Here is a 26,764-nt window from a genome sequence, read left to right as displayed (position 1 = left end):
ATTGTATCAGAAACATCCTCATATATGCATACATTTGCAGAAAATTCAGAAAAATAATGAAAAGACATAAGAAAAAGAGACTTCGTTATTATACCTGGATAATTGAACTAAAACTATTTTTTCTACATAACACACATTCTAACTTTATACAATAAAATTGAATCTTTTCTAAATAGACAATAACAATACATAATTTATAAATGCAATTTATAAATTAAGTAATTTCAGAATAAATTTTATCTTTATAATATTAATTCTCTTAATCTAAGAATAATCTAACATTGCATCTAGCATATTTTTAATGTTATACTTGATTTGCTATATTTTAGTAAATCATTGATATATTATGCTTTGGGCTATTGTAAATAAAATCTATTCTTACATAAGAATGTAGACTTTGGGGTATTTATCTGTCTTGTTACCTAACTGAACTATCTTACTAACCTTATGTATCCTTTTTATTAAACCTTTGTGACTCATCTTATCTTCAATTTTGATTATTTATTTTCAGATTTATACTACTTATACAATTTATATTTGTTTCTTAGCTTAATTGTCTAGTTTATAAAAAAATAATTTCTAATGACAACCACAATCCATTATTTTGACTCTCAATTTATTATTCTGTTGTTTGTTAATTTTTTATTAATATGAAATATACCTCTACTCAGTTTGATAGTTCACTGAGAGGATTTATATTACACATAATGATATGTGAAACACTTTATCAGATTACATTTATTTAAATTATATTCATTTTTTTCACTTAATATACTAATATATTATATTAATTTATTGATTTCTTAACTAAATTTCTACCAAATCATTCTTTCATTGCAAGAGGATTCTTGTCTATGATGAAACTTTTATATCTTGATAAATTTTGCTTGCATTTTATTCACATTTTTGTCATTAGTGAAATTTTCCTATAATTCCCTTTGCTCTAACACTATTATCAGTTAATGGCATCACTTTTGCTTACTTCATAAAATGAAGGGGAATTTTTCCATCTTAATCAATATTCTAACAATATTTAATACAGCTAGATTATATGAATCTTGAGAGTTAGTAAATACTCAGTATAAAATCCTCAAACCGTAAGAGTATTTTGAAAAGAAACGATTTTTTAAAATGTTTCAACCAGTACCATGATTATTTTATTCAATTTTCTTCTTTATGTTCAGTATATTTATATTTCCTTGAATTTTTAATAATATACAGATTATCAAATTTATTACCAAAAATTCTATATTAATCTAAAATCATCATAGATACAATCATTCCTTCTTCCTTTCTTTTCTTCCCTCCCTCCCTCCTTCCCTTCCTTTTTACTCCTCCCTATCCACTCCCTCCTCCTCCTCTTTCTTCTTTATCTGTTTATCTATATCTATCTATCTATCTTCTATCTATCTTCTATCTATCTTCTATCTATCTATCTATCTATCTATCTATCTATCTATCTATCTATCTATCATCTATCTATCTGTGTATCTATCATCTTGCTCAGTAATGCATCAGTTAAGTCTATCATTATCTTTTAGCCAAAACTCTTTGGATCCACATGTATATAAAGTATTTATATATTTTTTATATATACAAATTTAATTTATTGAGAAATTTTTGGATTTAAACACATACTTTTTTATATTCGCTCTATTGTTTTTTCAATACATGTAAACTATTTATGCTTATTGGATTATACATACAGAACAGAGACTTTTTATTTTATAATTTATGTTGTGACTACTCTTGAAAATTTTTCAGGTGAACTTGAAAAAATACATTTTGTACAGTACACTCATTATAAAAATATCAATTCAGTCTTAAAAGTTATATTATTGAAAATTTGTCTTTTTTTCCCTTCATTTTTCAAATATTGAGAGTGATGGGTTAAAAAATCAGAATATGATTGTGGACTTATCAATTTTGTAATAGTCCTAATAATGTCTGACTCATATTTTATTGCTATTTGCTTTATTAAGTTCAAATTAGTAACTTTAATTTTATCTTATTTAATATTAATATCACAAGCTGTATATTTTCATACTTTCTCATAAATGATTACCTATCTTAAAAATATATTTATTTTAGTCCTTTAAAATAGCAGTGCTTTTATATACCACTAGGGTTCATGCATGTTTTTCATTATCTAGAAATTGTATCACTATATCCCTCACTTAGTTAACTTTTATTCATCTTTTAGACTTCGCCTTCAATATTATCATTAGGGAATTTTCCTCCAGTTTCACTGACTACATCTAATCCACCTGTTAAAAGCACTCACATTACTATTCCTCTCTTTCATAATACATTAAATTTGTAGTTTTGAAATTTTTCTCATAAAATTTATTATTTGAATACTGTTCTTTTGTTTTCCTTAACTAGAATATAAACTCTATTAGCACAGAGTCAGGTCTGTTCTAATCTGTGTATTGTAGCACTGAATACAATGTCTGGCACATGCTAGGTACTCACTCGATACTCATTAAATGAATAGGCGAAGATATGAAGAAATATATGTCTAGCTACGTTTTGTATGAGCCAAAAACATAACGATAAGTCAAATCATGGCTCAAATTTCCTGAGCTACAGAAGAAGAATTTTATCTCCCTTGCGTTGTATACAGAAGACTCTTATATATGTGTGTCTGTGTGTGTGTATGTGTGTGTGTATATGTGTGTATATATATATATATATATATACACACATATACACACACACTTTATATATATAAACTTTATATAAACTTTATATGTATAATTTTTAATTAAATTTATTAGGGTGACCGTGGTTAATAAAATCATATAGTTTTTAAGTATACAATTCAGTAATACATCATATATATATATATTCCATTGTGTATTCACCATCCAAAGTTAAATTTCCTTCCATCACCAAATATCTAATCCCCTTTATATTTATCTACCTTCTCCTTTTTTGATTTTATCATGGACACGTTCTCTGGCCTAACCTTCTATTGTTTTGTCCACCAATTACACCCAATTTCTTAAATTTCTCTGAATGTATTATGATGTGGCCTGTTGGTATACTTTGAATGTCTCTATCACCCCTATTCCTCTTTCTCTCTTATATAAGCTTGGGTGACATTATTATTCTTGAATATCATCAACTCAATGAAACTGTTCTTCCACTGCCCAATTTCTGCCCCTCAGAGATGATTATTCTGTCCTGTCCCTAGTCAATGAGTCTGCGATTTGTTTCTTTGAATACATTTATCATGATTGTAATTCTTTACTAGCATGCTTCTCTCTTCCCAGGTCTATGTCCTCTCCTTGTGAATAGGATCTATCCTTTTTATATTCACCCCAAGCATATTGTAAGCAATGAGAATAATACCACAAAATGCCCTAAAGAGATGCACATGTCATGCGTGCATATTTGAATAAATATTCTTAAGGAATTAAAAACACCGAGAATCACAAACACACACACACACACACACCTAAAAAACAATTACTCTACAAAATTTTACTTTTTAAAAAAATGTAGCAGGTGCTGAAAACTGTATGACTTGGGCCTTAAGCCTCCAATTAGGAGTTTTAGACTCCAGTCTTGGCTCTACTATATTCTCTGTGGGTATTCGGTTAAAAAAAAAAATGATTATGCTTTAATATGGTTAAAATATTCAGGGAATAATTAGATGTATATGAAATTTTCTATTAGTTACGCTTTCTTTTCACTCATATTTTTTTGCTTTGAAAACATATAGAAATTGTGTAACTTCGAATTGGTAAGGGAGGCAGACATTTCCTTGAGACTATTTCTATTGGTATTTTATCTTTATTTTTATCTCTTTTAACTCTCTAACGATTTAGTCTCTGTACAATATTTAATAAACCCATTGTCAGCAAATAATTTAATATAAACCATTATTTTCCACTGAAATAAGCAAGGTACATTTGGATATATTTCATTCTGTCTGGTTTAAAGAGTGAAAATATATACTACTTTAATATAGGCTACTTCTGTGTTTAAAATCTTTTATTTACAAGAATGCTTTTTGCTCAAGGATATTGCATATTATGTAGGGAAATTACATATGTGATTACTTAGAATTTAAAAACTATAACTTTTTCAATTAGTAACTTTTAACTATACTGTCAGATAAATAAACTATTGATGCTTGTTCTAAACATGTATTTCAATATAATTATCTTAAAGATTCCATTCTTTTCAGTGATGCATAAAATGTTCTTTGTTTATTAACAAAATCTTTATTCCAAAGAAGAATAGGCTTTTTCAAGAAATGAACAAAGCATTATTAACTAGTTGCAGCATTTTACTGTTTTGTTAATTTAGTTTGTTGAATTCACTTCAATACTTTTATGTACATGTTCTATCTCAGAGATTGTGACCTCTTTAATTGTTATTTATATTATTAGGTGACTGAAGCTCTCTTTACTTATTTTTCATTCTCTTCTTTTTCTTTTTAACATGCCACAGTAGCTAACATATTGTGGAGAGAAGAAGGTACTAAATTCCTTATTTCTTATATTGTTGTGATTATTTTGCTTAATTTTTAGCAGATTTGCTGACTATCAGTTTTAATAACTACTTTATTTGTTTTTATAGTGATTCAATATTTTTACTTGACTATATTTCAAGGTTTTTGCATAAATCTCTATCATTAAAAACAATAGTGCATCTCATCAGCTTGCATCATAATTGATATATAGTCAGGAAATTAAATTGCAATACATTGAAATGGATTTAAGAGTATAAAATTAAGTCAAAGAATTAAAAGAAACCTTCATTAAATGTGATTTACATAGTAAGCCTTCATTAGATTAGGAAAAGAAAATGTATAAAAACCATTGCCTTATCTAGGAAATGTAATAAATTATTTTAAAAAATGGGTTTTAAACTTAAAGGATCTGGATTCAAATCCAGTCTCCACCACTATTTAACCTAGTATCTTTTTAATGTCATAATTTTCTTATCTTAAAAATAAAGACATTTGTTAATACTCTTAGGATTGTTATCAGTTCCTTAAATATATTCCAAATTCAATAAATGGTATCTACTGTCATTTTTATTATTGTTGCTTTTGCTATTGTTTTGTTTTTGTTTGTTTGTTTGTTTGTTTTATTTTTGTTTTTAACTTACAAAGGCCAGGAAGAAAGTGTTTGACCAGGTACTCAAATAGCTCATCAATTGTGCTTTCATTAAAATCTTAGGAGAAAAATGTGTATGTCATCATTGCATTCCCATTAATCAATGGCTAAAATTATCATCTTCATAATTCATCCTAGACAAATTTCCTCTTCCCCAGTTGTAGCTTCCAAGTGACATGGAGTCACTCCTTTCCAAATAAATGGAGATACTGCTGCCTCACAAGCTCCAAGTAATTTTAAAATTTAGCCATCTCAATTTCATTCTCAACGATTAAGCACACATCTCCCCGTTATTTCTCTTGATATTTGATGCTCCATAAATCTTTTGTATAAAGTCTTATAAATTCTTGTTTACTAAAGAGGTTCTGGTGTAACTATACCCTCTTAATTCATTCCACTTGGCTATTTCACATTGAATATAGAAATTTTATTATCATTGAAACAAGCATTGATATATCTGTTAGATAAAATTTCTTTATACCATCTTCTCAAAATCAAACATGTCTCTGGGCATTTTTAAAATCGATTTTATTTTATCAATAGAATGGAAAGAATATTATGAAAAGAATATTACTTAAGGAGTCAGATACAGGTACCATAGATTTGGCCTTTCTAGTTAATCACTGGGAAAAATCGGATGAGTTATTTTACCTCAGTGAGCCAGATTTTTCTAACACACAATCCTTAAAATACAGTTAGAATTTCTGCAAATCTGGGATATGTAAATTTTAAAATCTGTGAAACAACTTTTTCTTATAATTTCACTTAGTTTAATAACAACCATGAACATTATTTGTTTATAATAATTATTGATTTTTAAGAATAACAATATAATAATATTCTTCGATACACTCCAAAGTATGAGACCTCCATATAAAGTAAGATCACATTAACACTCATTATTTGAAACCATTTTTACCTATTAAAAGTTTAATATGATAATTTTGAAAAATGTATACTCACAATAATTATTCTCCATCAATTAGTGATGCTCTTACTCTTTATGACTTTGATACAGAATATGTGTTTAAGAAATAATAGCTATTTAGTACATTTTGCAGATAATTTTAAGATACATACAAGAAATATTTTTGGGTAAAATTTTAAAAATCTTTTCTTTCATGTATAATTGCCATTAGAACTCTCACTGTTTTTTAGATTAAACAAGACAAAATAACATATTTGAGAAAATAATATGCTTGCTTTAGATTTGCAGGCCTCTAAATTATTTTTTATAATGCCTCAGTTATTGGCAAGGCATTATAATTAAAAAAAATTTGTATGTAATGATAATGGTGGCCAGAGGTAACTGACTAGTTTGAGGGATCACTGAACCCCAACTGTGTGTACAAATATGTCATAAAAAATAGTTAAAATATTAGCTAAATGGAACTTCCAAAATCAATTTCTACCTTTATTTTTAAGAGATAGAATAACAAATGTAAAGTACATATTTCTAAGATCCATTTTTATTTCCACTTTAACAGTGTTTTCTTTTTGTATTCTTGCCTCTTTACCATAACTAAGAGAAATTTATCCCAAGGAGAACCAATTTTAGAATTTTAGGCATTTTAAGATCAATAATGGAAAGAGTTGAAATTGATTATACCTCTTGTAATGTCATCTTAGTTATCTGCAAGTGTTAAAGTATTAAATTTTGTTTAACTGAAAAATTATATTTTTAAAGATGAACATCTGAATCTAGTTTAGCCAGGAGTTTGTAATATACCTCAATTTTACTAAATTTAATAAGTATGTATTATCTTACAAATCACATAGATATTCAAGCTTGGGACACTGTCCTCTACTTCTCCAGTTTCTCCTTTCGGTTCTTTTCTAAGTCATCATTATAATTTACAGGAGTGTAGAAAGACAATATTAAGAAAGAGAATGTCTCGCTCATTTATTGACAAATATTTTAAAGAACCTATTAAATGTAAAGTACCTTGAAATCACTGGAAACACAAAGGTAAATAAAATCTGGTATCTGCCCCCCAAAAGCTTCCAATCTAGTAGGTTAAAGACCAAATTATTCTTAATGACAATAATTTCTACTATGTGATTTTAAAATACACATTAAAATATTCAGTATGATTTATTTTCTTCTGCAATATTTTTATAATCTTATAATCAAATACAATTTAATAAAGTATTTCCTAATGTTTATTTACTGGACAACTATTTGAGTTTGGGTCTGTATTATATGATCCATTTAATAAATGTTTTGGATCATATAAGCACTAAATTAAAGGAATTGAAATTATTTTATTTACTCTAAGATTAATTTGAACTTCAAATATGCTAATTTAAATCTCTAAGAAAAATGTAAGGTGGCTCATTATATAACATGGCATTTTTTAAATTTATTAGAACATGGAATTATTTTGATGAATGTCTATAGGGTCGACATTAAATAGAAGCTACCTTGGGAAATACTGGTTTGATATAACATCTAATGATTTGAAAGAAAAAAATTTATAACATTATAATCGATTGTCTCTTCTATGCTTTGTAAATATTTATAAATCTATTCACCTAAAAATATGTTATAGAAACAGTTAAAGCAAATCACTATATTAGTCACAAGATACCAGTAGAAACTACAGCGAAATCTTACAACAAAGTTTACATGTTACATCATAATCTGGTTAACTTTGTGATTTATAATGTCATTAAAGTGTAGGAAAAAGGAATATAGGAAGCAGGTTAGCTCTTAACTACTTCAGCCTAAAATTGTTCACAATTCACTGGCCAGACTACTATACACTGCAAGGGAGGTTGGGGTATATAGAATTCATGCCTACTTTTTGAGTTCCATAAACTTCTGGTATAATTATATTTAGAGAAAAAAATGCTAACATTCTCAGGACAAGATTAACACCTCAGAACAATTTTGAAGTAATGTTTAAAATGAAGAAGATGAATTTTCAGATAAAAACTTGTAAATACATGAGACTTAGAAAGTTATAGCACTAAGAAAAGATGGAGACCCTTCCTTCTGAAGGTAAGTGCATGATGCCAATGGCACTGAGATCAAGCTATCGATATTTTCATTGGCCAATCATTACCTTCTCTGTTAGAAACTAATGTCAATATAAGATTTTAGTGTTAAAAATTATCCCATCAAAAAATTTTTCAAATAAAAAAAGTAATCTAACAAAAAAATATACATTTGCAGATATATTTATATATACATATACATGTAATATATGCATAAGTGTATACATACACACATGAGTGCATATGTATAGAATTATATGTATGATACCAATTAATAGTAATTATATAGCAAAAATACTGTATTATAATCTTTGTTATGGTCATCATTAAATATGAACTAAATCATGAAGATCTGCATTCAATTTCCCAGTATATCTTTGGAAGTTCAGGGAATTGTATACTGACTCGAAAGGATTGGTTGAAATAATATCACTCTCACCAATATATATAGTGATCAGATAGAGCCACTTCCTGGATTGATAGTGTCTAATAACGAGCTTGACAAAATCACTCCAAAAAACTTTCTAGCAACAATAAGAGTAAGTCTTATTTTTACTGAACTTAATGTAAAAATCTTATTGAGGTGCAATGGTATGATGTTCCTCTTTTTATGAACGGATTTTAGCTGCAGAGGCAAAGATACAAACAGTGGGAACATTATGGTCCAAAAATCTACCCATGCTAAGTTATTCAAGGTGGGAAATGCAATGTGTACCATCTATTCTTACCTAAATTTTTCTATAACTTAAAAAAAAAAAGGAAAGATTTCTTCTATGTTTCAAAAAAAAATAAGTAAAGTTAAGATCATTTGAAAGTAAACAGAATAATATCAACCAATGAAGGACTTTATTTAATACCAAAACTTGTTGAGTCATCTTCGATTACCAAATCACTGTATTGTAGAATTATAATTTGCTGTTAATTGCAACTAATTGCTAATGTAATGGCAATTTAAGTCAGAGGAAGGGAAATATCACAACAAAATCTCTCGTTATTGACTTAAATATTCATCCAATAATCAGAAATTAACCAAATTTTATGGTTGATATAAATTACCTAAACTATTTGCTATATATAATAAACACTATTATTGCATTATCATTTTACACTATATTAAGTAGCTATTCTCAAAGGATTGAGACAGGAATTTGCATTGCAACCATTTTTTTCTCAGTCTATTTCATGTATTTAAAGGTGCATTATTGATTAAAAATCCTCAGGGAAATACCTCTTTCTTATAAGACTGCAAGAAATTCTTGCTTATATCCTCTCTCTGTATAGAAAGAAAAACAAAGCAAAGAGAAAGCTCACAAGGAGCAAACAAATTATGGATCACATTCTAGAGCCACTATACTCTATTAGATTAACAATCGACCTGGAAAAGACAAAGTACATNTATATATATATATATATCTACACACACACATATATATATATATAAAGTGTGTGTGTATATGTGTATATATATATACATATATGTGTATAAAAAGTGTGTGTGTATAAAAAGTGTGTGTGTATGTATATGTGTATATATATACATATACGTGTGTGTGTATATGTGTATATGTGTGTATATATATATACACACGTATATATATATACACACATATACACATATACACACACACTTTATATACACATATACATATATGTGTATATATATATGTGTATATATATATACACACATATATATATACACACATATACACATATACACACACACTTTATATACACATATATATATATACACATATACACACACACTTTATATATATATATGTGTGTGTGTGTGTGTGTATATATATATATATACACACACACATATACACACACACATACACACACACACAGACACACATATATAAGAGTCTTCTGTATACAACGCAAAGGAGATAAAATTCTTCTTCTGTAGCTCAGGAAATTTGAGCCATGATTTGACTTATCGTTATGTTTTTGGCTCATACAAAACGTAGCTAGACATATATTTCTTCATATCTTCGCCTATTCATTTAATGAGTATTGAGTGAGTACCTAGCATGTGCCAGACATTGTATTCAGTGCTACAATACACAGATTAGAACAGACCTGACTATATATATAGTTTATATATATAAAGTGTGTGTGTATATGTATATATATATATATATACACACATATACGCACACACTTTATATATATAAACTATATATAAACTTTATATGTATAATTTTTAATTAAATTTATTAGGGTGACCGTGGTTAATAAAATCATATAGTTTTTAAGTATACAATTCAATAATACATCATATATATATATTCCATTGTGTATTCACCATCCAAAGTTAAATTTCCTTCCATCACCAAATATCTAATCCCCTTTATATTTATCTACCTTCTCCTTTTTTGATTTTATCATGGACACATTCTCTGGCCTAACCTTCTATTGTTTTGTCCACCAATTACACCCAATTTCTTAAATTTCTCTGAATGTATTATGATGTGGCCTGTTGGTATACTTTGAATGTCTCTATCACCCCTATTCCTCTTTCTCTCTTATATAAGCTTGGGTGACATTATTATTCTTGAACATCATCAACTCAATGAAACTGTTCTTCCACTGCCCAATTTCTGCCCCTCAGAGATGATTATTCTGTCTTGTCCCTAGTCAATGAGTCTGCGATTTGTTTCTTTGAATACATTTATCATGATTGTAATTCTTTACTAGCATGCTTCTCTCTTCCCAGGTCTATGTCCTCTCCTTGTGAATAGGATCTATCCTTTTCATATTCACCCCAAGCATATTGTAAGCAATGAGAATAATACCACAAAATGCCCTAAAGAGATGCACATGTCATGCGTGCATATTTGAATAAATATTCTTAAGGAATTAAAAACACCGAGAATCACAAACACACACACACACACACACACACCTAAAAAACAATTACTCTACAAAATTTTACTTTTTAAAAAAATGTAGCAGGTGCTGAAAACTGCATGACTTGGGCCTTAAGTCTCCAATTAGGAGTTTTAGACTCCAGTCTTGGCTCTACTATATTCTCTGTGGGTATTCGGTTAAAAAAAAAATGGTTATGCTTTAATATGGTTAAAATATTCAGGGAATAATTAGATGTATATGAAATTTTCTATTAGTTACGCTTTCTTTTCACTCATATTTTTTTGCTTTGAAAACATATAGAAATTGTGTAACTTCGAATTAGTAAGGGAGGCAGACATTTCCTTGAGACTATTTCTATTGGTATTTTATCTTTATTTTTATCTCTTTTAACTCTCTAACGATTTAGTCTCTGTACAATATTTAATAAACCCATTGTCATCAAATAATTTAATATAAACCATTATTTTCCACTGAAATAAGCAAGGTACATTTGGATATATTTCATTCTGTCTGGTTTAAAGAGTGAAAATATATACTACTTTAATATAGACTACTTCTGTGTTTAAAATCTTTTATTTACAAGAATGCTTTTTGCTCAAGGATATTGCATATTATGTAGGGAAATTACATATGTGATTACTTAGAATTTAAAAACTATAACTTTTTCAATTAGTAACTTTTAACTATACTGTCAGATAAATAAACTATTGATGCTTGTTCTAAACATGTATTTCAATATAATTATCTTAAAGATTCCATTCTTTTCAGTGATGCATAAAATGTTCTTTGTTTATTAACAAAATCTTTATTCCAAAGAAGAATAGGCTTTTTCAAGAAATGAACAAAGCATTATTAACTAGTTGCAGCATTTTACTGTTTTGTTAATTTAGTTTGTTGAATTCACTTCAATACTTTTATGTACATGTTCTATCTCAGAGATTGTGACCTCTTTAATTGTTATTTATATTATTAGGTGACTGAAGCTCTCTTTACTTATTTTTCCTTCTCTTCTTTTTCTTTTTAACATGCCACAGTAGCTAACATATTGTGGAGAGAAGAAGGTACTAAATTCCTTATTTCTTATATTGTTGTGATTATTTTGCTTAATTTTTAGCAGATTTGCTGACTATCAGTTTTAATAACTACTTTATTTGTTTTTATATTGATTCAATATTTTTACTTGACTATATTTTGAGGTTTTTGCACAAATCTCTATCATTAAAAACAATAGTGCATCTCATCAGCTTGCATCATAATTGATATATAGTCAGGAAATTAAATTGCAATACATTGAAATGGATTTAAGAGTATAAAATTAAGTCAAAGAATTAAAAGAAACCTTCATTAAATGTGATTTACATAGTAAGCCTTCATTAGATTAGGAAAAGAAAATGTATAAAAACCATTGCCTTATCTAGGAAATGTAATAAATTATTTTAAAAAATGGGTTTTAAACTTAAAGGATCTGGATTCAAATCCAGTCTCCACCACTATTTAACCTAGTATCTTTTTAATGTCATAATTTTCTTATCTTAAAAATAAAGACATTTGTTAATACTCTTAGGATTGTTATCAGTTCCTTAAATATATTCCAAATTCAATAAATGGTATCTACTGTCATTTTTATTATTGTTGCTTTTGCTATTGTTTTGTTTTTGTTTGTTTGTTTGTTTGTTTTATTTTTGTTTTTAACTTACAAAGGCCAGGAAGAAAGTGTTTGACCAGGTACTCAAATAGCTCATCAATTGTGCTTTCATTAAAATCTTAGGAGAAAAATGTGTATGTCATCATTGCATTCCCATTAATCAATGGCTAAAATTATCATCTTCATAATTCATCCTAGACAAATTTCCTCTTCCCCAGTTGTAGCTTCCAAGTGACATGGAGTCACTCCTTTCCAAATAAATGGAGATACTGCTGCCTCACAAGCTCCAAGTAATTTTAAAATTTAGCCATCTCAATTTCATTCTCAACGATTAAGCACACATCTCCCCGTTATTTCTCTTGATATTTGATGCTCCATAAATCTTTTGTATAAAGTCTTATAAATTCTTGTTTACTAAAGAGGTTCTGGTGTAACTATACCCTCTTAATTCATTCCACTTGGCTATTTCACATTGAATATAGAAATTTTATTATCATTGAAACAAGCATTGATATATCTGTTAGATAAAATTTCTTTATACCATCTTCTCAAAATCAAACATGTCTCTGGGCATTTTTAAAATCGATTTTATTTTATCAATAGAATGGAAAGAATATTATGGAAAGAATATTACTTAAGGAGTCAGATACAGGTACCATAGATTTGGCCTTTCTAGTTAATCACTGGGAAAAATCGGATGAGTTATTTTACCTCAGTGAGCCAGATTTTTCTAACACACAATCCTTAAAATACAGTTAGAATTTCTGCAAATCTGGGATATGTAAATTTTAAAATCTGTGAAACAACTTTTTCTTATAATTTCACTTAGTTTAATAACAACCATGAACATTATTTGTTTATAATAATTATTGATTTTTAAGAATAACAATATAATAATATTCTTCGATACACTCCAAAGTATGAGACCTCCATATAAAGTAAGATCACATTAACACTCATTATTTGAAACCATTTTTACCTATTAAAAGTTTAATATGATAATTTTGAAAAATGTATACTCACAATAATTATTCTCCATCAATTAGTGATGCTCTTACTCTTTATGACTTTGATACAGAATATGTGTTTAAGAAATAATAGCTATTTAGTACATTTTGCAGATAATTTTAAGATACATACAAGAAATATTTTTGGGTAAAATTTTAAAAATCTTTTCTTTCATGTATAATTGCCATTAGAACTCTCATTGTTTTTTAGATTAAACAAGACAAAATAACATATTTGAGAAAATAATATGCTTGCTTTAGATTCGCAGGCCTCTAAATTATTTTTTATAATGCCTCAGTTATTGGCAAGGCATTATAATTTAAAAAAATTTGTATGTAATGATAATGGTGGCCAGAGGTAACTGACTAGTTTGAGGGATCACTGAACCCCAACTGTGTGTACAAATATGTCATAAAAAATAGTTAAAATATTAGCTAAATGGAACTTCCAAAATCAATTTCTATCTTTATTTTTAAGAGATAGAATAACAAATGTAAAGTACATATTTCTAAGATCCATTTTTATTTCCACTTTAACAGTGTTTTCTTTTTGTATTCTTGCCTCTTTACCATAACTAAGAGAAATTTATCCCAAGGAGAACCAATTTTAGAATTTTAGGCATTTTAAGATCAATAATGGAAAGAGTTGAAATTGATTATACCTCTTGTAATGTCATCTTAGTTATCTGCAAGTGTTAAAGTATTAAATTTTGTTTAACTGAAAAATTATTTTTAAAAATGAACATCTGAATCTAGTTTAGCCAGGAGTTTGTAATATACCTCAATTTTACTAAATTTAATAAGTATGTATAATCTTACAAATCACATAGATATTCAAGCTTGGGACACTGTCCTCTACTTCTCCAGTTTCTCCTTTCGGTTCTTTTCTAAGTCATCATTATAATTTACAGGAGTGTAGAAAGACAATATTAAGAAAGAGAATGTCTCGCTCATTTATTGACAAATATTTTAAAGAACCTATTAAATGTAAAGTACCTTGAAATCACTGGAAACACAAAGGTAAATAAAATCTGGTATCTGCCCCCCAAAAGCTTCCAATCTAGTAGGTTAAAGGCCAAATTATTCTTAATGACAATAATTTCTACTATGTGATTTTAAAATACACATTAAAATATTCAGTATGATTTATTTTCTTCTGCAATATTTTTATAATCTTATAATCAAATACAATTTAATAAAGTATTTCCTAATGTTTATTTACTGGACAACTATTTGAGTTTGGGTCTGTATTATATGATCCATTTAATAAATGTTTTGGATCATATAAGCACTAAATTAAAGGAATTGAAATTATTTTATTTACTCTAAGATTAATTTGAACTTCAAATATGCTAATTTAAATCTCTAAGAAAAATGTAAGGTGGCTCATTATATAACATGGCATTTTTTAAATTTATTAGAACATGGAATTATTTTGATGAATGTCTATAGGGTCGACATTAAATAGAAGCTACCTTGGGAAATACTGGTTTGATATAACATCTAATGATTTGAAAGAAAAAAATTTATAACATTATAATCGATTGTCTCTTCTATGCTTTGTAAATATTTATAAATCTATTCACCTAAAAATATGTTATAGAAACAGTTAAAGCAAATCACTATATTAGTCACAAGATACCAGTAGAAACTACAGCGAAATCTTACAACAAAGTTTACATGTTACATCATAATCTGGTTAACTTTGTGATTTATAATGTCATTAAAGTGTAGGAAAAAGGAATATAGAAAGCAGGTTAGCTCTTAACTACTTCAGCCTAAAATTGTTCACAATTCACTGGCCAGACTACTATACACTGCAAGGGAGGTTGGGATATATAGAATTCATGCCTACTTTTTGAGTTCCATAAACTTCTGGTATAATTATATTTAGAGAAAAAAATGCTAACATTCTCAGGACAAGATTAACACCTCAGAACAATTTTGAAGTAATGTTTAAAATGAAAAAGATGAATTTTCAGATAAAAACTTGTAAATACATGAGACTTAGAAAGTTATAGCACTAAGAAAAGATGGAGACCCTTCCTTCTGAAGGTAAGTGCATGATGCCAATGGCACTGAGATCAAGCTATCGATATTTTCATTGGCCAATCATTACCTTCTCTGTTAGAAACTAATGTCAATATAAGCTTTTAGTGTTAAAAATTATCCCATCAAAAAATTTTTCAAATAAAAAAAGTAATCTAACAAAAAATATACATTTGCAGATATATTTATATATACATATACATGTAATATATGCATAAGTGTATACATACACACATGAGTGCATATGTATAGAATTATATGTATGATACCAATTAATAGTAATTATATAGCAAAAATACTGTATTATAATCTTTGTTATGGTCATCATTAAATATGAACTTAATCATGAAGATCTGCATTCAATTTCCCAGTATATCTTTGGAAGTTCAGGGAATTGTATACTGACTCGAAAGGATTGGTTGAAATAATATCACTCTCACCAATATATATATGATCAGATAGAGCCACTTCCTGGATTGATAGTGTCTAATAACGAGCTTGACAAAATCACTCCAAAAAACTTTCTAGCAACAGTAAGAGTAAGTTTTATTTTTACTGAACTTAATGTAAAAATCTTATTGAGGTGCAATGGTATGATGTTCCTCTTTTTATGAATGGATTTTAGCTGCAGAGGCAAAGATACAAACAGTGGGAACATTATGGTCCAAAAATCTACCCATGCTAAGTTATTCAAAGTGGGAAATGCAATGTGTACCATCTATTCTTACCTAAATTTTTCTATAACTTAAAAAAAAAAAGAAAGATTTCTTCTATGTTTCAAAAAAAAATAAGTAAAGTTAAGATCATTTGAAAGTAAACAGAATAATATCAACCAATGAAGGACTTTATTTAATACCAAAACTTGTTGAGTCATCTTTGATTACCAAATCACTGTATTGTAGAATTATAATTTGCTGTTAATTACAACTAATTGCTAATGTAATGGCAATTTAAGTCAGAGGAAGGGAAATATCACAACAAAATCTCTCGTTATTGACTTAAATATTCATCCAATAATCAGAAATTAACCAAATTTTATGGTTGATATAAATTACCTAAACTATTTGCTATATATAATAAACACTATTATTGCATTATCATTTTACACTATATCAAGTAGCTATTCTCAGAGGATTGAGACAGGAATTTGCATTGCAACCATTTTTTTCCTCAGTCTATTTCATGTATTTAAAGGTGCATTATTGATTAAAAATCCTCAGGGAAATACCTCTTTCTTATAAGACTGCAAGAAATTCTTGCTTATATCCTCTCTCTGTATAGAAAGAAAAACAAAGCTAAGAGAAAGCTCACAAGGAGCAAACAAATTATGGATCACATTCTAGAGCCTCTATACTCTATTAGATTAACAATCGACCTGGAAAAGACAAAGTACATATGTCTGACTTCACCAGGGGATGAGAAACAAACAAACAAAAAAGCAGCCTGCACATATTCCCAGGCTTTACTGTGACTACAGTGGTGAAGTTTTACTTGAAGTCAAGAATTTCTGTAATACACAAAATTTTAATGAGGAGAGGATTGTAACTGAAACCTATGTGGTCATCAAACTTTTTAGGACTGGACCCTTTTACACTCTTCAATATTATTGGGAATTCAAAAGCTTTTGTTTATGTGGGTTATTTTCACCCACTTATATTTACCATATTAGAAATTGAAACAAATTTTTAAGTGTGTATTTATTATCTTTATTAAAGTAACTATAATAAACCCATTAAATATGTAGCCATAAATAACACATTATTTTTAAAGCTATATTTTTAAAAAGCAAATCTTTTTAATGTCTGACTGAACAGAAAATTGTGGTTTCCTATATCTGCTTCTGCACTGAGTTGTTGTGACATCACTCATGGCATCATATGTCATGTAGCCTGTCAAAAATTGTACTCTACTTTTATGAGAATCTATTTTGTGAAACTGAGAGCAAAAACACAACTGACATCTTAGTATTATTATGAAATACCCTTGACTTGAAGATCTGTGAAAGGATCAACTCTGAGAACTGCTCTACTAATCAAATTGATCTTTTAGCAGGCTCATGAATTCATAGAATTTGATATCATAGAAAACCAAAATTTAGCAATACATCTCACAGTATAGATCTGAGGAAAGCATGAGGACAGTAATTAAACTCTGGTTACATATCTTTCACTATTTTTTTTTCTCACTAATGTTTCAAAGAAGAGATAATGTCAGTTATAAAAATACTGACAATTATTGTTTCTTGAAATCTAATTATATGTCAATCACTCTGCTAAATGTTTTACCTTTCCTATCTCATTTCATTCTTACAAGAGCTGTATAATTATTATCTCCAAATTTGAGATGGGTAAATTATGACACAGACTGAATAACTTTACACTAGAACACCAATATGTTCTATATCCATGTTTTGCCTCTGAGCTGTCTGAATATAGAGAATGAGTTGATCTCTTTTTGTTACATCCTCACATTGAAGAAAAATGATGTTAGACATATAAACTTAGTAATTATAAAAAATATGCACAAATATGTTATTGCTTCTCTACAAAGAAAGCTAATGAATGCTCCAAATGAAAATCTCCACTTGTCAATTGCCAACATCACCATCAGGTAATTTATATTGTTCTGTGCTCAGCATATTCATAATAAATCTATATATGTACAATATTATAGCAGTAATTTTAAAAAGAAACACATCTGCATCATATATTCAGACCATAAATTCTGCTAAAAGCTAAATAACACTTTTTATGAACAAAATATGTCTAGCGAAAAAATAAATGACAAAATTTGTGGGTGGAGAGGGAGGAACTCATAGATGACCCCAAAAGAATAGGTAAAATTTTATTTCAAGGCAGAATGATTGACACATAGTTATTCACTTTATAATTTTCACTTTAAGTGATAATTTATGTATGGTATTTTGTTGGCATTATGGTATCTGTATTTCTTCAAAACTTGTAACCTGGAAAGTACTTCATGCTTCGTAAAAATGCTGATATTTGATTCATATTTTAAAAAGGAAGCAAATGATCTTGTATTTGAAAGAGTGACTTGGATGGATTAAGTGAGTTTTAGGGAAAAACACAGCTCAGAAATTTCATTAGCGCAACAATACAGTGAAATCCCACTGACTGTATCATGTACAGGATATGATAAAGTAACAAGTAAGGGCAGGAAATTTTTCAAGAAATTTTGCAAACAATATGGCCTTAGAGTAGTGTTAGGTTCAAATATATTCAAATTCCTCATTATAGAGTACAATTTTGCAGCAGCTGAAGGAGGGCGGTCATATTCATTCAAATATGTATGGGCTTTGTAATAATTACTGAACATGGTATGTAACCGACAACTGAAAATCAGACACCACATTAGTACTTGGTTATGTTCATAAGTTTCAAAAATTAACATTAAGTGAATAGTCATTGATATATAGCACATATAAATCTTATGTTGATGTGTACTAGAAGCTTACTGATACAAGTTATTATTTTGCATAAAAACTTGTGACTTGTTTTTTAAAGTTCTGTCCTTTGGGCATGGACTTTTAGTCTTTTATGTGTAACTGTTATCATAAAGAATAGTTAACAACTACAGAATTTTATTTTATAAAAAATATGACTTGAATTTAGTTCTTGCCACTCCTACTACTATTCAGGAATATCCCATTGTAATGTAGTGCTTTCTGGACTTAAAATGTTTAATTAACTGATAAAGATTGCATATATTAAAATATTTTTAAAACAATAAGATATGTCAAAACAATCTTGAGTCACTTATATATATATATTAGAAATAATCACATGTGCTCTAAAAATTATAAACACTATGTATGAAAACAAAGTCATAATTATGTTTGAATACATTTTCCTTTAAATTATAAGAATAGACGGACACATGGCTAGATGGGCAAATTGACAACTTTTTTTTTTCTAAGAACATATTTAATAAGAATAAATATGTCTTAAGTTGAACAAATATTTTTACAAATCTATTCACTTTTACTATGATTCTCCAGCTTGGCTTATTAGTCGCTGCAGGTATTCTCAATTGAAATAAAAATAATGCTTTGGGAATTTTTAGTATTTAAATAAATTATCTCCTTCTCATAGATGTTTTTAGAATTTAAACATTTTAAACAAAAATGGTTTGGCTTTCCAAACTACCAAGATTGCAATATCATTACCTTTTTAAAAACACATGCTATCACTAAATCATGTAAGGTATAATTAGACTGAATAAAGAAAATTGTAGAAACCAACTGAGCAAGGGAGCTACACAGAAGTTTAGGAAAAAAAAAGACTATATGCTGCTAGGTCTGGGTGTGTTGGAACAAGGCGAGCAGAGGAAACAAAGATAATAGGTGTGCAAGAATATGCAGAAGCCCTCAGGTGTAGGCCTCAGTTAAGCCCAACTGCATTCCAGGTATCTGGTTTGTAGAGTCCTGTGGATTTATAAAGTGATGTGAATTTCTGAGATGCCACATACTCATCACTAGTATGAAAGAAAATTGGAAGTATGATTTAAATTATTACGCTGAGAATTTTCTAAGGCCTTAAATTAATTCAAATTTTGAAGTATAGAAATAAACCCCAAATACTGCCAGTATAAAAATAATGGTATGTAAGATCTTTATGTAGGATTATATTTACAAAAATTAGTTTAGGAAAATATATATTCTCTCAAACCTGAGGAACTTGGTCTTTTTGTTTCTAAGTCTTTATTTAAACTGAATTCCTACAAAGAACGAAATTTCATTTTCCCAAGGAACTCTAACAAAAATACTAGAATAAATACAATTCTTCAAAAAGTACTTTTATTTCTTAATACCTGAATTAAGTGGAGAAGGTATCAGACATAATCTACATATCAAAAATAATTATAATTTCCATTTATAAGTATGGAAATATAATTATAATTCCATATGTGAGAAACATTTATTAAACTATATTAAAGAAATCACTGAATTGTAGATCAGGGATAATATCCAAGTTTCTTGGGCATACGGTGAGTGTCACACATGGTTTGCTTTATTAACATGACACACGTGGATCTCCTGTCAGCAACATGAGGGGCACTGAGTTTGTTGTTTTCTGATTCTTTTATTTTGAACTTTTGAATGTGTTTTCATTTCTAAGGTCTGGGAATAGGAAACATGTTCTATGTTTTTTATGAAGATGGAATCAAGGTGATACAACCCGTAGAATGTGAATTTCAGAGGCACATCAAACCCAGTGAAAAGCTCCTTGGATTTCAGGCAAGTATTTTAATAATTCCTTTGAATTTTTATGGAGCAATTTTGTTAAGTAGAATTATATTTTGGAAATACAATTTTATATATATATATATATATATATATATAAAATTGTATTTCACTTTATATATGATTTTTGGAAGAAAATATTAAAACTATGATATTGACTGTTACTCTATGCAGGTGTTATATTTAAGGTAGAAAATAATATATTGTGTATTTCTAAATACCTGCTTGTAATTAAAATAAAAGAAATAAAAGTGAAATACCAAAAATGAACACAATTCTACCGGCTCCTTAATTTAGAATATCTCCTATTTTACTAGGCAACGTTTACTTTAATAAAATGAAAGAAAATACTATGTAAATAATCTGATGAGAAATTGGGGTATATTTGATGCTTTATAAATGTTGGGTCCCTTTTATTCTTCATCTCATTTTTATAAAGTTTCAGTGGAATTAACAATTTAGATTTATATAGCAATATATAAATTCCTTTATTTATTAACATGCACCTTACCTTTCTGTTTTTTTTCTGTAAAATATTCAGAAAAAAACATTCAGAAATAAAAGAATATCTGACAAACTGGATATTGATTATACATATTAGGAACTATTTTTTTTGCAGAATGATAAGAAATTTAATATAATTATTTTATATTGCCATGGATGTGTGTGTATATATATGTATGTAGTTACTTTTTACTTCCATGGAGATATATATATATATATATATATATATATATATATATACACACACACACACACACACACACACACACACACACATCTTCACATAAATATATGTACACAAAAATATGTAATACTAAAGGTATCTATGTTACTTATGTGTTCCTACACTAGTTCAGATATACACCAAACACCCAAAATAAGGTAAGTTATTGGCAGACCTCATCATGTAAACCTCTCTTGATACTCACTTTTAAGGTTGGCATGACCATGAGATATGAGTAAAATAATATCAATGCCATATTTTAGATTCCTTACTTTCAAATCTTATTTCCAGTTTACTAATAGTCAATATCGTTGTCATATATTGATATGTAGAGATAACAATTAAAGCCATGCCCTTGAATGGGCAGAAGAAAAACACTAAGAGCAAGAGATAAGATAGTTCAGCTTCCCTCCAGATATTCTCTGGGATAAAGTAATCTAATGACATTTTATTTAAAATAAAGAGAATTTATTCTATATGTTTGTGATTGTTTAAAATAAATGAAACAATTTTTAACTTAATCACTCCAATAAATTTAATTAAAAAAATTTAATTGTAGGGTAAATAACTAAACAGAATTGTTACCATTTTTGTTAAGCTACAGTTTAATTACAAGTACAAAAATATTTTGTCGTACGTGCAATTTTATTTTGTTTTATAGTTATACAATATCAAAACTAACTAAATCTTTTTTGAGTAAGGTGTTAATAAATAAACACATATATTAAAATATAAATATTTGCTTCTGACAAAGCAAATAATTCAATTTCATGTCACGTTCATATTTTTATAAAAATATTATGGTTGAGAAATCTGAGCTAATGCACAAGTATAAAAAATGTGGCATCAAAATGATTGTTTAAATAAAAGCAAAATAATTTTGTAGGAGAGGTTATGATTTCTACTAGACCATAGATTTTGTAGCTAACTGACACAGATGTGTTGGTTACATCACAGAATCTGAAATTTCAGTTACTAATATTTTTGCAAATTTAGAGAAAAAGAATTTTCTTTTTGCTTTACATGTGTACTATTCCAGAGTATCAGTAAATGGTTCAATGCAGTTTGACTCAAGTCTTTAAAATGTGCTTTTCCAGAACAGGTTTTGATGGCTCTACATGAATTAATTTAACTATTTGGAATCTAAGGCTAAAAAAGCAAACAAAGACTTTATGTGACAGTTTGTGACATAAGTGGACAAAAGGAATGTAAAATTTACTTCTCTGAATTTCTTTAAAGCCTCTAAATACTTATACTTCCTTCTAAAACAATTACAGCAGAAAAAGTATAGATTATGTATATTTGTTTCTCTGTATATGAGAATATATATATAGACAGAAATTATACACATATAAATACATGTATTATAATTTATAATTTTTTATAAAAAATTGTAGAGGAAGTAGAAAGCAAACACCAATGGTGACAACTTTAACTCATTTCTTTCCATCTGAGAACGCTTATCCACAATAATACAATAGTGACGGACCAGGGATAATTAGTTATTAAGAACTAATTAATTGCATCAGATTTTCAAAGTCATAGACCCTGGAAATCTTATAGTCATCTTACATATGGGGTTATATAAAAATGCATATTGAAAAATCTAAAGAAATATAAGAATAAAAAGATAACTGTATATCATAAAATAAAAATTTCTATACTCTTATGGAAGAGTAAACAAAAAGTAAGAAAAATCAAATACATTTTTAAGAAGAGAGCGACTTTTAAGAGTGTGTGTGTGTGTGTGTGTGCATATGTATGTATGTTTGAATTTATGACATTTCTACTGCTTTGGATGTTGAAATTAATATGCAAAGGTATTTCAACTGACCAATATATTTTTTAAAACACTAAGAATAATAGAGAGAATGATGAATTGTCTGAAACTATGTCCCAATTATATTCATTAAATGCAGAATGGAGAAGAGGCATTTGTTTATACCCCCCCCCAAAAGACATATTTCCTATGTAATTTATTATGACCCATACATATGAACTAAAGGTTAGGATAGATGAACTTTTATTTCATATTGATCTATTTATTATTTCTTAATTTAAGTTAAGCTTAAATAATTAACAATATATAAACATCCACTTTCATGATATACAAGTATACAGTAGTGGAAAGAAAGAAGGAAATTGATCATGTTATGCCTTGAGAATAAATGTAGAGCAAAATACTTATTTTTTATATGAAATTGGTTTATATTCTATGTTTAAACAAGAGAGGTGTCAATTTCAGAGTGTGTAAGCTATTTGGTGCTACATTGCATTAGATTTAAGTATCTAATCATATAATAATTTAATGAGAAAATTGTGGAGTATTATGTGAGAAAAAAATTTTTCTCCAGAAAAACAAGTGATAGGATTATCTGTATCTGTATGTCTGTGTATTCGTGTCTACCTCTATGGCTTTATTTTAAGGAGTTGGCTCAGGTGATGGTGGGTGGAGTGGCAAGTCTGAAATCTGTAGGGCAGGCTAGCTACTCGTATAAGAGTTGATACTGTAGTCTTGAGTCCCAAATCCACAGCTTAGGTCAGCCACCTGGAAACTCAGACACAGATTGCTGTTATAGTCTCAAGTCTGATATCTGTACGCAGACTGGAAACAAGCAGAATATCTACTTTGAAGTCTGAGGCAGGATTTCTTCTTCTTTGAGAAACCTCATTCTTAAATTTATTGAATCAACTTATTGAATCAGGCCCCCTCACATTATGGAGGGTGATCTGTTTTATTTAAAGCCAACTAAGTGTAAATATTAATCACCTCTACAAACACCTTCAAAACACCATCTAGCTAGTATTTGACCAAACGACTGGGTACTATAGCCTAGTCGATATATAAAAATAACTATTACATCTTATTATCTCTTTTAGTCAAGGACCTTGTTTAATTAGTGTTTGTATTCCCAAGATGTTTAGTACAGTGCCTTATACATGGCAGGTAATCCAGTAACATCTGTTAAATAAATTTAATGAAAATTTCATTGCTTAGAGCCTGGGACTCTTCATTCTTTTGTGAGTTCTCTAAGTTTAAAGATGTATACATTTAATTTCCTCCTCTCTGTAATTCTTCTCCTTATTTTACAATTCTCACAAAATAGTGTTCTTCTTTTAATGGGTTTGTGAAAAATGTTTCATAGAATACTTTATCATTGAATTGTTTCAGTGTAAATATAATCTCATGGGTCTATTAATTCAGGATCATATAGTCAAAATGTGCTGTGCAATGCTCTGTATAAGATAGTTTGGAGTCCTATTATAGAAAAAATGGCTAGTTCATCTGGATTTTAGAGGATAAATCTCCTGAATGCAAGCAGTGGAAATGATTTTTTTGCAATCATTTTTTTTCTCACGCAAAAAGGATTAAACATGGATATAATATTTTTCAAATTCACTGTTGATGTTAAGAGAGTAGCAGTGCAATTCCCAATATAACTCATTGGGCAGTAAAGTTTAGATAAAAACTGAAATATTTAGAATATAGAACGTTCCATCAAACCTCTCAGAAGATACTATTTGCTTGCTCTAAATAAAAATTCAATTTTGGTGCTATGTCAGATTACATCAGGTTTCAGCTTCTGATAGTGACTTAGTAAGAATTCACACAACGTGCTTTCAGTTATACTTTCATCTCTTTTTTTTTCTTTTTTGTTATGTAGCCTTACTAGATAGGATTCTTACTATATTTATCCTAGTCGTACACATGATTTCATCTTGCCACCTAGAGTATGAACTTCAAGCAAATAAAATTCTGTTCCAGACTTATAAACTCAGGACTAAAACTAAAATAGGTTTGGCAAAATGTTTAAATTACAGGCTGAAGGATGACAGGCTTTTTGAAGTTTACCAACTTTTTCTGGTTTTCAGATATCATGTCATCCTTACCTGCCACTCTTTTAATCTTTAATACTTTTTAAACTCAATTACTTCTTTGTTTGCTTATTATAGATCTAGCTGCTGTTCTTCACACATCATAGTGTTACACATTTTTTCATAGGTACTAGAAGAGCTTAAAGAAAATCATCCATCTTATAATGCAGGGGTCTTTTATTTGGGGACATACCAATTCCTGGTATTAATGCTAAATAACACTGAACTGCAGAGTAACGTATTTTGACAGGAAAGCTGAAGTAAATCACCTCTAAAATATCTATTTTCTAGATTTGGAATTTTGGCATATAAAAATTACTTTACCTTTAGAAATAAAAGCTATGAGTACTGTATTAAAGTGTATACATAGGAAAGGTTGTCCATAGTGTGAAGAATACTTAGGTGCCAAGAAACTGAAACAAATTAGAAATGGAGAAAACAGTAGTCCCCATTTCCTTCTCTGCTGGTGTCCCCCTCACCTCAGGCAGAGCAGCCTTGAAGGCATTCATCAGTCCCCTTAATAACACTTTCAAATTTCCCTTTTCAGCACTTCATTCTGTTTCTAATCTAATTACTACTTCTCCAAACTCTGCCTACAAAAATACTTATTAAAACACCAGCCCCTTTATATAATGTAGATAATTCATTTCCTCGTGAAGCCATTGTGCAACCTTTTGAATTCAATACCACTGCATATTTCAGAAAGGTAATTGAAATGTTTCCCTACTTATTCTTTTCTCAGTGGGTCTCTATTTGAACATGGCTTAACTTACAAAGACTTATAGAATGATAAAAATTTAAGCTTTTGTCCCTTTGTGGTTACAAGGATATCCTGCAAAGAGCTTCCTAAAGATAATAACGTAAACTACCTCTAACTATTTCTTAGAAGAGTACTCTGTAGATTTTAAAAGAAATGCATTTATGAAATTGGTCTTTGAACACCTAGACGTAAAGAGAATTTCTAATCTTTTATTAAAAATCACGTAGTTTTAAAATTCTTATCTTGTTCTTCTATTAGACTTTAAGTGCATAGGCCTAACATTTGGAAAACAATAGTGAGAAGCACGCAAATTGTGAATGGCATTTTAAAAAATTTTATTAGTTTCAAGTGAACAGTACATTGGTTAGACATTTTAATGGAGTTGTACAGCATATTAATTGGGTCAAATAATTTTAGCTAAGACA

At 28.5% G+C, this 26,764-nt stretch overlaps 1 protein-coding gene across 2 annotated transcripts in view; it reads left to right on the top strand.

Annotated features, from left to right (window-relative positions):
• The window catches only part of FSTL5 (follistatin like 5), a 544,717-nt gene that overhangs the window by 445,662 nt on the left and 72,291 nt on the right, over nt 1-26,764 (top strand). Inside the window, exons 11-12 of one of the 2 annotated variants that reach the window (XM_039876277.1) lie at nt 4,465-4,491; nt 20,852-20,970. In XM_039876277.1, coding sequence (XP_039732211.1) covers nt 4,465-4,491; nt 20,852-20,970 — 146 coding nt within the window. The remainder of the gene's footprint in view (nt 1-4,464; nt 4,492-20,851; nt 20,971-26,764) is intronic. The other variant, XM_039876278.1, reaches the window with a different exon arrangement.

The sequence above is a fragment of the Pteropus medius genome, unplaced genomic scaffold (genome assembly GCF_902729225.1).
Source record: "Pteropus medius unplaced genomic scaffold, Ma_sr-lr_union100, whole genome shotgun sequence".
NCBI classification, from domain to species: Eukaryota; Metazoa; Chordata; class Mammalia; order Chiroptera; family Pteropodidae; genus Pteropus; species Pteropus medius.
The sequence above is the reverse complement of the archived record's forward strand: the minus strand, read 5'-3'. Positions and strand labels throughout refer to the sequence as shown.